Below are 14,067 nucleotides of genomic sequence, written 5' to 3' on the forward strand. Positions count from 1 at the left end.
CTCCTGTGTTGTGTTTCTGCCAGAAATACTTACTCTTCATGTAACATTGAGGAAACAGTGAGACAAATCCAATCTAAAAAAAACATGCCGTGATATAAACAATAAAAGTTGGAGAATTAGTTTCTGATTAAAAGAAACTAAAAAGATTACTAATTGAATATAGTGTATTTTCCTTGATTAGATTTGGTTTTAGGGAAACAGCTGTGCATATTAGTAGTTTTAAATTGGTATATACAGGATGATATGGTTAGGTCTTCATCACAGTAGTTCAGGCAGGTTTACTGACCACATGTTTAAAGTCTCTTCAGCTCTGATTTTATGATTTAAAAAAAAATTTGGTTTCTTAATCCATTGTTTTCCAAATTAATGGAAGTTAATTCAGTTTTAGGGCTTGAATTTTTGTAGATTGGTGACTGGGTGTCTATGTAGATGACTGATTTGCATACATTTCAACCAATTAAATATTATAAGAGTGCTTTGTGCTTAAAAATCTATGGTTTTGCCCTGCCCAGTGTGGCTCAGCAGTTAGAGCGTCAGCTTGCGGTCCAGAGAGACCCAGTTCGGTTCCCGCTAATGGCACGTACTTTGGTTGCAGTTTGTCCCCGGACCTGGTTGGTCGTGCGGGTGCCAGTCACTCAATGTGTCCCTTTCACATCGATGTTTCTCTCTCTCTCTCTATCTTTTTTTTTTTCTCTCTCTCTCACTCCCACTCCCACTCCCACTCTATCTGAACAAAAAAATGGAAAAATGTCCTCGGGTGAGGATAAAAAAAAAAAATGTATGGTTTTGTCTGGCTGGTGTTGCTCAGTGGATGGAGCGTTGTCCCATGGACTGAGAGGTCCTGAGATTCCCTGTCAGGGTACATGCCTGGGTTGCAGGATAGATCACCAAGTAGGGGGCATGCAGGAGGCAGCCAATTGATGTTTCTTTCTCACATCAATGTTATCGATGTTTCTATCTCTCTCTCCCTTTCCCATTCTCTAAAAAATACAGTTTCTTTGACAAGTTATTCTTTTACCATTTTTAAATTTTCAAGTAATTTAAATGAAATTGCTACATATTTTAATATCATAAATAGAAAAATTTGAGACAAATTCACCTATATACTATAGTCTTTCCTAATATACTATTGTGTATAACTAGATTTTTTTCCCATATATATTTATACACACAGACAGAAGTATAATATAATGGATACTGCAGTTTTTCCCTGATTTTTCATGTTTTAGTTTAACATTACTCTTTATTATTTGTTTTTATTTTAGATATAATGTGTAGTAAATTTTCTTTTATAGGTTTGGATAAATACCTCAGACATTATATTGGTTGGTCTTCGAGACTATCAGGTAACAATTACATTTACATTTGTTTTGTATTTAGTAAGTCATTTATATTTAAAAGATACGATGTAAACATATTTGACCAGCTCTAGTCATCAGAATTTACTAAGGGCAAGTTTTGTTTAAGACTGTGGTTATTTCTCTAACTCATAATAATTTCCACAGTGATTAATTGTTCATATATTTTGTGGGACATCTGGTTGGTTCAGTATTGCTATAGGTTGTTTTCATTTTAAATATGATATGCAATTAATAATCTCTTACAGGTTTGGGGTAAATACCAAAGATCATTCTGTTTTTATTTACTTAAAGATCACTTGTGTTGTAGGCATTATGATAGTTATTTCAGGGATTATGGGTCCCAAATACCAGTCTGTGTAATATTGGTGCAGGCTGAACTATTTACTGTTTTGTGCTGAAATGAGAAAATATATAGGTAATTTATAGTTCTTTCACGAAGCAAAATATTTTTCTTTACCTTTTCTGAAATGAGAGTGATAGTATTTGCTGGTGGTTTTTACTTGTGAAAACAAAAATTTAGTTATCACCAACTTTAATTTAACTTATTTATTTATAAAAATCCTCACCTGAAGATATTTTTCCCATTGCCTTTTTGGGGGAGGGAGGGAGGGAAGAAAGGAAGGAAGGAAGTAACATTGGAAGGGGATAGAGAAAGAAAAAGAAACGTGTGAGAGAGACACATCGATTGGTTACCTCCTTCACACATTGCGATGGTGGCCAAGGATTGAATTTGTAATTAGTTTTGTGCCCTTGATTGGGAGTTGAACCCATGACCCTTTAATGTGTGGCCAACATGCTAACCACTGAGCAACACCAAGCAGGGCTTTTTTTTTTAATTTCAAGGACTGAAAACCCAAGTCCAGGAAACTGCTATTCTAGGGAGTACAGCCAATTTATTTATTTATTTATTTATTTATTTATTTATTTATTTATTTATCCATCCTCAGCCGAGAACATTTTTGCATTTATCTTCAGATAGAGCGGGAGGGAGAGAGAGAGAAACATTGAGTGGTTGCCACCCACAAGACCCCAACAGGGCCAGGAACCAACTGCAGCCAATGCACATGCCCTTAGCAGGAACCGAACCTGGGCCTGTCTGGTCTGCGGGTAGATGCTCCAACTGCTGAACCAAACTGGCCAGGGCAGTACAGCCAAATTAAAGTCATACCTTCCATGCTCCAGAAGCTTTACAGTATGATAGAAAGATATGTGCCTTACTAATAGTTACAAAACAGTGTTATAAAAGTATATGGTATAAATTTGAGAAGAGCACTTAAAAACAAACATGATAGTTGCCCTCTATGATCCCAGCCTTCAGACTATACTATAGTTGGTCAAATGCATTTGATTTTTACCTATTGGAATACATCACCATATGTTTAATTTTGTAATGAGTTTGAAAGTATATCTATTTTATTCGGTTATTAGGTGTAGTTTTCTATAGATATCTTTTTAAGTCTAGCTGGTTTATAATATTTCACTCTCCTGTTTTCTTATTTATCTTTTTTATAATTATTCTATACATTATTAAAAGACATATTGGAAGGTAGTTATTTGTTCTATCTAGACTTTCTGTTTTTTCAAAATAATGTCTTGAATTTCTCTGAGACATTCCCTTAAATAGTTTTATACTTAAAAAAAAAAATTTATTGATTTAAAAATCTTTTAAAAATTTTTTTTGTTTATTGATCTTAGAGAGAGAGGAAGGGAAAGGGAGAGAGAGATAGAAGCATCAATGAGAGAAAACATCCACAGGCTACCTCCCCTTCTGGGGATTGGGCCCACAACTTGAGCATGTGCCCTGACCTGGAATTGAACTGGTAATCTCTTGGTACATGGGTCAGTTCTTAACCTTTGAGCCACACCGGCCGGGCTAGACATTCTTTTTCGTTCTTTAAACATTTATATTACTTGTTGTAAAATATTTTTATTATTATTATTATTTTTTTTGTTACACACATTTTTTCTTTTTCCCCCTGTTGAATCCCTCCTCCCGAACACCTCCCACCCTGTCCCCAGTTTTGTTGTCTATGTCCATTGGTTATGCGTACATGCATATAAGTTCTGTGGTTTACCACACCCCCTACCCAATTCTGAGGAATGTTAGACTATATTCTACTTCTATGTCTCGGGGTCTGTTTTCTTCATCAATTTGTTTAGTTCATTATATTCCAGCAGTAAGTGAGGTCATATAATATTTGTCTTTCTCTCCTTGACTTGTTTTGCTTAGGATAATATTTTCCAGGTCTCTCCATGTCATGTCAATAATAAGAGAACTTTCTTTCTTACAGCTGCATAGTACTCCATTGTGTGTATTTGTACCACAGCTTTTTTTCCCCACTCGTCTACTGATGGACACTTGGGCTGTTTCCAGATCTTAGCTATTGTAAATAGTGCTGCTATGAACATAGGGGTACATATATTCTTTCTGATTGGTGTTTAAAGCTTCTTAGGGTATATTCCTAGAAGTGGGATTATTGGGTCAAATGGCAAAAAATTTTTAATTTTTTGAGGTAATACCATAGTGGCTGTTCCAGTCTGCATTCTCAACAGCACTGTACTAGAGTTCCCTTTTCTCCAAACCCTCACCAGCACTTGTTATTTGATGATTTGTTGGTGGCCATCAGGTGTGAGGTGATACCTCTTTGTGTTGTTTTAATTTGATCTCTCCAATGATTATTGACATTGAGCATTTCTTCATATGTCTCTTGGCCATTTGTATGTCCTGTTTGGAGAAGTGTCTATTTAGGTCCTCTGCCCATTTTTTAATTAGGTTCTTTGTCTTTCTGTTGAGTTGTGTGAGTACTCTATACATTTTGGAAATTAACTCCTTATCTGATGTATCATTGGCAGTTATGGTCTCCCATATTGGGTTCCCTTTTCATTTTGATGGTTGTTTATTTTCCTATGCAGAAGCTTTTTACTTTGATGTAGTCCTACATGTTCATTGTTTCTTTTGTTTCTGTTGCCTTAGATGATATGTCATTGAAAATTCTGCTGCGTATGATGTCTGAAATTTTGTTGCCTGCATTTTCTTCTAGGATTTTTATGAAATCACGAGTTACATTTAAGTCTTTTATCCATTTTGAGTTTATTTTTGTGTATGGTGTAAGTTGATTGTCTAGTTTCATTTTTTTGCAAGTAGGTGTCCAATTTTCTTAACTGTCTTTACTCCACTGTATGCTCGTCTCCCCTTTGTGAAATATTAATTGAGCATATTGTCTTGGGTTCATTTCTGGGTTCTTTATTCTGTTCCATTGATCTATTTGCATGTTCTTGTGCCACTACCAAGCTGTTTGGATTACAGTGGCTTTGTAGTATAACCTGATGTCTGGTAATGTGATCCCTCCTACTTTGTTCTTCTTTTCAAGATTGTTGTGGCTATTCTGGGCCTTTTTTGGTTCCATATAAACTTTTGGATTACTTGTTCTAGTTCTGTGAAGTATTTTTATGGGGATTGCATTGAATCTATGTAGCTTTGGGTAGTATGGGTATTTTAATGATGTTGATTCTTCGATGTTAATTCTAACATATCCATGAACAAGGTATATGCTTCCACTTTTTAATATCTTCTTCAGTTTTTTTTTTTTTTTTTTTAATGGCCTGTAGTTTTCTGTATATTTCTTTGCTTAAGTTTATTCCTAGGTATCTTAATTTGCTTGCTGCAATGGTAAATGGAATTTTTTTTTTAGTTTCTCTTTCTGTGAGTTCATCATTGGTGTGTAAAAATGCCTTTGATTTCTTGACGTTAATTTTGTATCCTGCTACTTTGACAGATTCATGTATTAAGTCTAGTAAATATTTGATGGAGACTTTAGGGTTTTCTCTGTACAATATCATGTCATCTGCAAATAATGACAGTTTCACTTTCTCCTTTCCAATTTAGATCCCTTTTATTTTTTTGGTCATGTCTAATTACTGTGGCTGAGTCTTCCAATAATATGTTAAATAAGAGTGGTGAAAATGGTCATTCCTGTTTGTACCTGTTTTTAAGGGAAATGATTTTACTTTTTGCTCATTATGATGATCATTGTAGGTTTTTCATGTATAGCCTTTATTATGCTGCAGTAGGATCCCTCTATTCCCACATTGCTAAGTGTTTTTATCAGAAATGAGTGCTGGCCATGGCCAATTTGGCTCAGCGGTTAGAGCGTTGCCTGCGGTCCAGAGAGACCCTGGTTTGATTCCTGCTAAGGGCACATACCTCGATTGCAGTTGGTCCCCTGCCCTGGATTGGTCATGTGGGTGGCAGCCACTCGATGTGTACCTTTCACTCTGATGTTTCTCTTTTTCTCTTTCACTCTCCCTCTCTCTCCCTCCTGCTCTATCTCAATGAAAAATGAAAAAATGTCCTTGGGTGAGGATTAAAAAAAAAAAGAAATGGGTGCTGGATATTGTCAAATGCTTTTCAGCATCTATTGGTATGATCATATGGTTTTTATTTTTCATTTTGATTATGTGGTATATCACACTTATCGATTTGAAAATATTGTACCATCCTTGGATCCTGGGGATGAATTTCACTTGGTCATGGTGGATTATTTTTTTGATGTATTGCTGGATCCGATTTGCTAATATTTTGTTAAGGATTTTGGCATCTGTATTTATGAGGGATATTGGCCTGTAGATTTTTTTCTTTTTACTGTCTTTATTCGATATTGGAATTTGGATTATTGGTGGCCTCAAAATGAGATTGAAAGTCTGCCATTTTCTTGGATTTTCTGGAATAGTTTGAGAAGAATGGGTATTAGCACATCCGGGCCTGTGCTTTTGTATGCTGGGAATTTCTTAATTACATCTTCAATTTTCTTTGTTACTGGTCTATTCAACTTTTCTATCTGTTCCTGGTTCAGTTTTGGGAGACTGTGTGTTTCTAGAAATTTGTCCATTTCTCTTAGATTGTTCAATTTGTTGGCATATAACTATTAATAGTATGTTTTTTTTTAATAAATTTTTTATTTATTTTTTTGTTACAGATATTATACCTTTTTTACCCCATTGGCTTCCCCCTCCCCAACCTACCCCCGCCCCGTACCGGGCTTAACTGTCCATGTCCATTGGTCATGCATACATGCATAAAAGTTCTGTGGTTTATCTCTTCCCTCCCCCCCACCCCTTCTTCTGAGGGATGTCAGTAGGTGCCCTACTTCCATGTTTCTGGGTCTACTGTATTCCTCAGACTGTTATGTTCATTATATTCCGTATATAAGTGAGATCATGTGGTATTTGTCTTTTTCTGCTTGGCTTCTTTCACTTAGGATAATACTTTCCAGGTCACTCCATGTCATCTCAAAGGATAAGAGATCCTTATTTCTTACCGCTGCATAGTACTCCATTGTGTATATGTAACCACAGCTTTTTTATTCATTCGTCTACTGATGGACACTTGGGCTGTTTCGAGATCTTAGCTATTGTAAATAGTGCTGCTATGAACATGGGGGTACATATATTCTTCCTGATTCAGGCTTTTTAGGGTACATTCCTAGCAGTGGAATCACTGGGTAAAATGGAGGTTCAATTTTTAATTTTTTGAGGTAACACCATATTGTTTTCCACAGTGGCTGCACCAGTCTGCATTCCCACCAGCAGTGTATTAGAGTCCCCTTTTATCCACACCCTCACCAACACTTGTTGTTTGATGATTTGTTGATGGCGGCCATTCTGACAGGTGTGAGATGATACCTCATTGTTGTTTTAATTTGCATCTCTCTGATGATTAGTGATGTTGAGCATTTCTTCATATGTCTTTTGGCCATTTGTATATCCTGTTTGGAGAGGTGTCTATTCAGCTCCTCTGCCCATTTTTTAATTGGGTTCTTTGTCGTCCTTTTGTTGAGTTGTATGAGCACTCTATATATATTGGAAATTAACCCCTTATCTGATACATCATTGGCAATGATGTTCTCCCATACCGTGGGTAGCCTTTCCATTTTGATGATTGCTTCATTTGCTGTGCAGAAGCTTTTTAGTTTGATGTAGTCCCATGTGTTCATTTTTTCCTTTGTTTCTGTTGCCTTAGTATCAGTGAAAATTCTGCTGTGTATGATATGTCCGAAATTTTGTTGCCTACATTTTCTTCTAGAATTTTTATGGATTCACAGATCACATTTAAGTCTTTTATCCATTTTGAGTTTATTTTTGTGTATGGTGTAAGTTGATGGTCTAGTTTCATTTTTTTGCATGTAGCTGTCCAATTTTCCCTACACCATTTATTAAAGAGGCTGTCTTTAGTCCACTGTATGCTCTTGCCACCTTTGTCAAATATTAATTGAGCATATTGCCTTGCGTCCATTTCTGGGTTTTCAGTTCTGTTCCACTGGTCTCTATGCCTGTGCTTGTGCCAGTACCAGGCTGTTTTGGTTACAGTCGCTTTGTAGTATAACCTGATATCTGGTATTGTGATCCCACCTACTTTGTTCTTCTTTTTCAAGATTGCTGTGGCTATTCGGGGTCTTTTTTGTTTCCATATGAACTTTTGAAGTATTTGTTCTAGTTTGTGAAGTATGTCGTTGGTATTTTGATGGGCATTGCATTGAATCTATAGATTGTTTTGGGTAGTATGGACATATTAATGATGTTAATTCTTCCAATCCATGAACAGGGTATGTGCTTCCACTTTTTTATATCTTCCTCTATTTTTTTTTTTCAATGACCTGTAGTTTTCTGCAAATAGGTCCTTTACTTCTTTGGATAAGTTTATTCCTAGGTATCTTAATTTTTTTGGCGCGATGGCAAATGGGATTGTTTTTCAGTTTCTCTTTCTGAGAGTTCATCATTGGTGTACAAGAATGCCGTCGATTTCTTGACGTTAATTTTGTATCCTGCCACTTTGCCAAATTCATTTATTAAGTCTAGTAGATTTTTGATGGAGTCTTTAGGGTTTTCTATGAATAATATTATGTCATCTGCAAATAATGACAGTTTCACTTCCTCCTTTCCAATTTGGATCCCTTTTATTTTTTCTTCGTGTCTGATTGCTGTGGCTAAGACTTCCAGTACAACGTGAAATAAGAGTGGCGAAAGTGGCCATCCCTGTCTTGTTCCTGTTGTTAATGGGAATGTTTTTAGTTTCTGTCCACTGAGTATTATGTTGGCTGTAGCTCTTTCATATATGGCCTTTATTATGTCTAGATAGGATCCCTCTATTCCTACATTGCTGAGCGTTTTTATCAGAAATGGATGCTGGATTTTGTTGAATGCTTTTTCAGCATCTATTGATATGATCATGTGGTTTTTATTCTTCATTTTGTTTATGTGGTGTATCACGTTTATTGATTTGTGAAGATTGTACCAGCCTTGCATCCCTGGAATGAATCCCACTTGGTCATGGTGAATAATTTTTTTGATGTATTTCTGGATCCGATTTGCTAATATTTTGTTCAGGATTTTGGCATCTATGTTCATCAGGGATATTGGCCTATAGTTTTTTTTCTTCATAGTGTCTTTTTCTGGTTTTGGAATTAGAATTATGCTGGCTTCATAGAACATGTTTGGAAGTCTTCCTTCTTCTTGAATTTTTTGAAATAGTTTGAGGAGAATGGGTGTTAGTTCTTTTTTGAATGTTCAGTAAAACTCCCCTGTGAAGCCATCTGGGCCTGGTCTTTTGTTTGCTGGGAGAGTCTTGATTAACTCTTCAATTTCCTTAGTTGTTATTGTTCTGTTCAAGTTTTCTAACTCTTCCCGGTCCCGTTTTGGGGGACTGTGTGTTTCTAGAAATTTGTCCATTTCATTTACATTGTCGAATTTGTTGCCATATAGTTGTTCATAGTAGCTGTTAACGATCTTTTGTATTTCTGTGGTGTTGGTTGTTACTTCTCCTCTTTCATTTCTTTTTTTTTTTTTTTTTCCAAATCTTTATAGTTGAATGTAAAATGTATTACAGATGTTCCACATTTTCCCCCCATTGACCCTCTCCTCCCCACTCCCGCACCCCTCCCACCTTTTCCCATACTATTGTCTGTGTCCATTGGTTATGCATATAAGTTCTTTGGTTTATTTCTTCCCACCCGCCCCCCCAACCCCTTTCCCTTTGAAGTTTGTCAATCTAGCAATGAATTTGTGCTTCTTAATCCTTTCACCTTTTTCACCCATTCCCCCAACCCCCTTCCCAACTGGCAACCAACAAAATTTTCTCTGTATTTATGAGAATGTTTCTGTTCTTCCTGTTCATTTTGTTTGTAGATTCCATTGTTGGTAGATATGTATTCATTGCCATTTTGTTTGTTCATACATTTTATCTTTTTCTTCAAAAAGACCCTTCATCATTTCATATAATAACAGTTTGGTGGTGAGGAACTCCTTTAACTTTTTCTTGTCTGGGAAAGTTTTTATATATCCATCGATTCTAAATGACAGCTTTGCCGGAAAGAGTAATTTTGGTTGTAGGTTCTTGGTTTTCATCACTCTGAATATTTCTTGCCACTCCCTTCTGGCCTGCAAAGTTTCTTTTGAGAAATCAGCTGACAGCCTAATGGGAACTTCCTTGTAGGTAACTAGCTGCCTTTCTCTTGCTGCTTTTAAGATTCTCTCTTTGTCTTGAACTTTTTGCATTTTGATGATGATGTGTCTTGGTGTGGGTCTCTTGGGGTTCATCTTGTTTGGGACTCTCTGTGCTTCCTGGACTTGTATGTCTGTTTACTTCACCAAGTTAGGAAAGTTTTCTGCCATTATTTTTTCAAACAGGTTTTCAATTTCTTGTTCTCTCTCTTCTCCTTCGGGCACCCCCAAGATGCTAATGTTGGCATGCTTGAAGTTGTCCCAGAGGCTCCTTACACTATCCTCATTTTTTTGGATTCTTTTTTCTTTTTGCTGTTCTGATTGGGCATTTTTTGCTTCCTTATATTCCAAATCGATTTGCCCCTTGGATTTACATACTCTATTATTGAAGCTGTGTAAATTATTCTTTATTTTAGTTAATGCCTCCTTCAATTCTAACTGTGTATCCATGATTTCTAACTGGTCCTTTTTTATGCTCTTGAGGCCTTCCTTAAGTTCACTGAGGTTCTCACTAAGTTCATTGAGCATCCTTATAAGCAGTATTTTGAACTCAGTATCTGTTAGGTTGCTTATCTCTATTTTTCTTAGTTATTTTCTTGGGGTTTTGTTCTGTTCTTTCATTTGGGACCTGTTTCTTTGTCTCCTCATTTTGGCTGCCTCCCTATGTTTGTTTCAGTGTATTACTTAACGAGAGGTATGGGGCTCGCTGAAACCAGATGCTGCTTGTTTGAAATATTTAGGAAAACCTGAAGCAGGATCCAAGACAGGCCAATCCTATGGTTAAGCAAGTGGCAACAGCTTGGGTGGGCTTGAAAGTTCTGTGGGGCAGGGAGGGGCCTCAGGGAGTCAGCGTGGCGGGGCCTCCAGGAGTCAGCAGGGCGTGGCTACCAGTGTGAGCCAGGTTGCTGGAGTCCCAGATATGGCTTCTGTCTGCCGGTCCTGGGAAGGGCTCACCAAAGGAACAAAGGCCTCTTACAGCACGTTTGTCCAGGAAAAAGTCCCCTCTCCAGCCCTCGCTCCAGTGCCAAACAGCTCAGTTCTTCCTTGTATGTCTCTGGCGCCCCTCGAGCTGCCTCCCCTCCAAGCTTAGAGGTAGAGAGTCCAATAAGTCTGTGCGCGGGCCCTTTAGGGAGCTGCCTGGGCTCCAGCCGCTTCAGGCTCCCTGAGCCTCAGTTTCCGCTGGTTTTTCCAGCCAGAAGTTATGGGGACTTCTCTTCCTGGCATTGGAACCCTGAGCGGGGCACCTGGTGTGGGACGGGGACCCCTCAGTCCTCAGGAAGGACCTTCCCAGCCGTGGGAGCCTCCTGATTTTTATCCGGCACACTTGGGTGTGGGACCAGCCCGTTTCGCTGCCGCGTCGTCACCTCTCGCACCACCACCCCTCCTACCAGTCTGGATGTAGCTGCTTTTTTAAATTCCGTAGTTGTATGACTTCCATTCAGCTTGATTTCAGGCGGTTTTGAATGATGGTTTTTCTGTAGTTTAGTTGTAACTTTGATGTTGTTGTGGGAGGACACAATACCGTGTTTACCTACGCTGCCATCTTGACTGGAAATCCCCCTCCTCTTTCATTTCTGATTTTTGTATTTGGGTTCTCTCTCTTTGTTTCTTGGTGAGTCTAGAAAAGGGTCCATTGATCTTGTTTATCTTTTCGAAAAACTAGCTGTTTCATTGATCCTTTGAATTATTATTATTTTTGTTCTCTAGGTCATTTATTTCTGCTCTGATCTTTACTATTTCCTTTCTTCTTCTTGCTCTGAGGTTTTCTTTTTGTTTGCCTTCTAATTCTTTAAGTTGTGAGGTTAGACAGTCAATTAGAAATTTTTCTTGTTTCTTGAGGTAGGCGTCTAGTGCTATGTACTTTCCTCTCGGAACTGCTTTTGCTGCATCCCATAGATTTTGTGTTGTGTGTTCATTTCCATTGGTTTCCAGGAAGTTTTTAATTTCTTCTTTGATCTCCTCGATAACCCATTCATTGTTTAATAACATTCTATTTAGCCTCCATGTGTCGAAATGTCTATGCATGTTCTTGTTGCAATTGATTTCTAGTTTCATGCCATTGTGATCTGAGAAGATGCTTGATATGATTTCAATTTTCTTGAACTTGTAGAGATTTAGTTTGTGTCCTATCATGTGGTCTGTCTGAGAATTTCTCATGTGCACTTGAGAAGAATGTGTATTCTGTAGTTTTGGGGTGTAATTCTCTGTAGATATCTATTAAATCCATTTGGTCTAGTGCTTCATTTAGAGTCTCTGTTTCCTTGCTAATTTTTTGTCTAGAGGATCTATCCAGTGCTGTCAACGGGGTGTTCAAGTCCCCTGCTATGATTGTATTCTGTCGATTTCTCCTTGGAAGTCCTCCAGAAGATTTTTAATATATTTTGCTTCTATATTGGGTGCATATATGTTTATCAAGGTTATATCTTCCTATTGGATAGATCCTTTCAATATTATGTGGCCTTCTTTGTCTCTAGTTATGGCCTTCATTTTGAAGTCTATTTGATCAGATATGAGTATTGCCACCTCAGCTTTTTTTTGCTTTCCATTTGCTTGGAAAATTTTTTTCCATCCCTTCACTTTCAACCTATGTGAGTCTTTTGTTGTGAGGTTGGTCTCTTGTAAACAACATACAGATGAGTCATGCTTTCTTATCCAATCACCTACTCTGTGTCTTTTTATGGGAGCATTTAACCATTTACATTTGAGGTGATTATTGATAAGTACTTATTTATTGCCATTTTTGTTTAGTGTAGTTCTATTTTTCTTCCCATTTCTATTGCTAATTACAGCAGTCCTTTTTACATTTCTTGCAGTGCTGGTGTGGTGCTAATGTATTCCCTAAGACTTTTTTTTTGTCTGAGAAGTTCTTTATTTGACCTTCTCTTGTGAATGATGGCCTGGCTTCGTAGAGAAGTCTTGGATTCAGATTCTTGTTTTTCATGACCTTGATACTTCATGCCATTCCTTCTGGCCTGTAGTGTTTCTTGTGAGAAGTCAGCTGAGAGCCTTATGGGGGTTCCCTTTGTAGGTAACCTGTTGCTTATCTCTTGCTTCTTTTTGGATTATCTCTTTGTCTTTAATTTTTAACATTTTAATTACTATGGGTCCTTGGTAAGGGCCTGTTTGGGTCTTCTTACTTGGGACTCTCTGTGCTTCTTGAACTTGAATGCCTTCTTCCCTTCACCTAATTAAGGAAATTTCTGTCACTATTTCTTTGAATATATTCTGTATCCCTTGCTCATTTTCTTCTACGCGCACTCCTATGATGCGAATATTTTTACGTTTCCTGTTGTCTCAAAGTTCTCTTAAGGGTCTTCATTTTTTTAATCATTTTTTTCCTTTTGTTTTCTGATTGGTTGATTTTTCTTCTAACCTGTCGTCTAATTTTACTGATCCAGTCTTCAGCTTCCTCTACTCTGCTTTTAAACGCTCAATGTGTGTTTTATTTCTGATATGTCATTTTTTATCTCTTCCGTGATGGTTTTAATTTGCAGTTGGCTTAATTTTCAGCATCTCCTATTTCTTACTTAGTCTATTGGGCTTCCTCAAGATCATGGCTCTGAATTCTTGCTCTGTTAACATGCTTAATTGCTCCACAGTGATCTCATCTTTGGTTGAGGTCTCTTGCTCTTTCATTGGGCTTCTGTTTCTTTGTTTCACCATTTGGCTATCACAGTGGGCAATGGAGCCTGTCAAGTTTTCCCTGTGGGTGTTGGTGTTTTACTGTTTGTGGCTACTTCTCCTGGGTTTAGATAAGTGTGAGAGGACCCACGTTAAACACCACTCTGAAGTCTTACGTTCCTTTCCTCGTGAAAGTTGCTAGCCCAGGAACGGTTACTGTTATCATCTAGCTTTTTGCCAAGAGGCTAACAGTCTAGGTTACTTGATGAGGTTTGGGTTAGTCATTTGATTGAAAAACTCGCTCAGGTGCTTAGCATAAGGGGATTTCAGAAGGGTGGGGCATATGCTGGTGTTAATGAGCTTCAATTAGCACTTCAGTGGCCCACAGGGGGGTTGTTGGATCTCCGAGGGAGGGGCTGCTGCCTCCCCAGAGCCCTGGGAAGGAGTAATATGGCCACTGTCCTGCGTGGCTGCACTCAGCAAAAGCTCTGAGTGCCCTCCAAATCCCGAGTGTCCCGACACAGTTCCAGTTCAGTCTGCCCTCCCTCGGCTGAAGTTCAGGTGAGTGGCTGTGCTATTTTAGCCTCTG

General features: G+C 37.9%; 1 protein-coding gene across 1 annotated transcript in view; it reads left to right on the plus strand.

Moving 5' to 3' along the window:
* Positions 1-14,067, plus strand: part of LOC118643106 (eukaryotic translation initiation factor 1A, Y-chromosomal-like) — a 44,797-nt gene that overhangs the window by 15,644 nt on the left and 15,086 nt on the right. Inside the window, exon 4 of the mRNA XM_036280998.1 lies at positions 1,296-1,346. Coding sequence (XP_036136891.1) covers positions 1,296-1,346 — 51 coding nt within the window. The remainder of the gene's footprint in view (positions 1-1,295; positions 1,347-14,067) is intronic.

The sequence above is a fragment of the Molossus molossus genome, unplaced genomic scaffold, assembly GCF_014108415.1.
Source record: "Molossus molossus isolate mMolMol1 unplaced genomic scaffold, mMolMol1.p scaffold_m16_p_30, whole genome shotgun sequence".
Classification (NCBI taxonomy): Eukaryota; Metazoa; Chordata; class Mammalia; order Chiroptera; family Molossidae; genus Molossus; species Molossus molossus.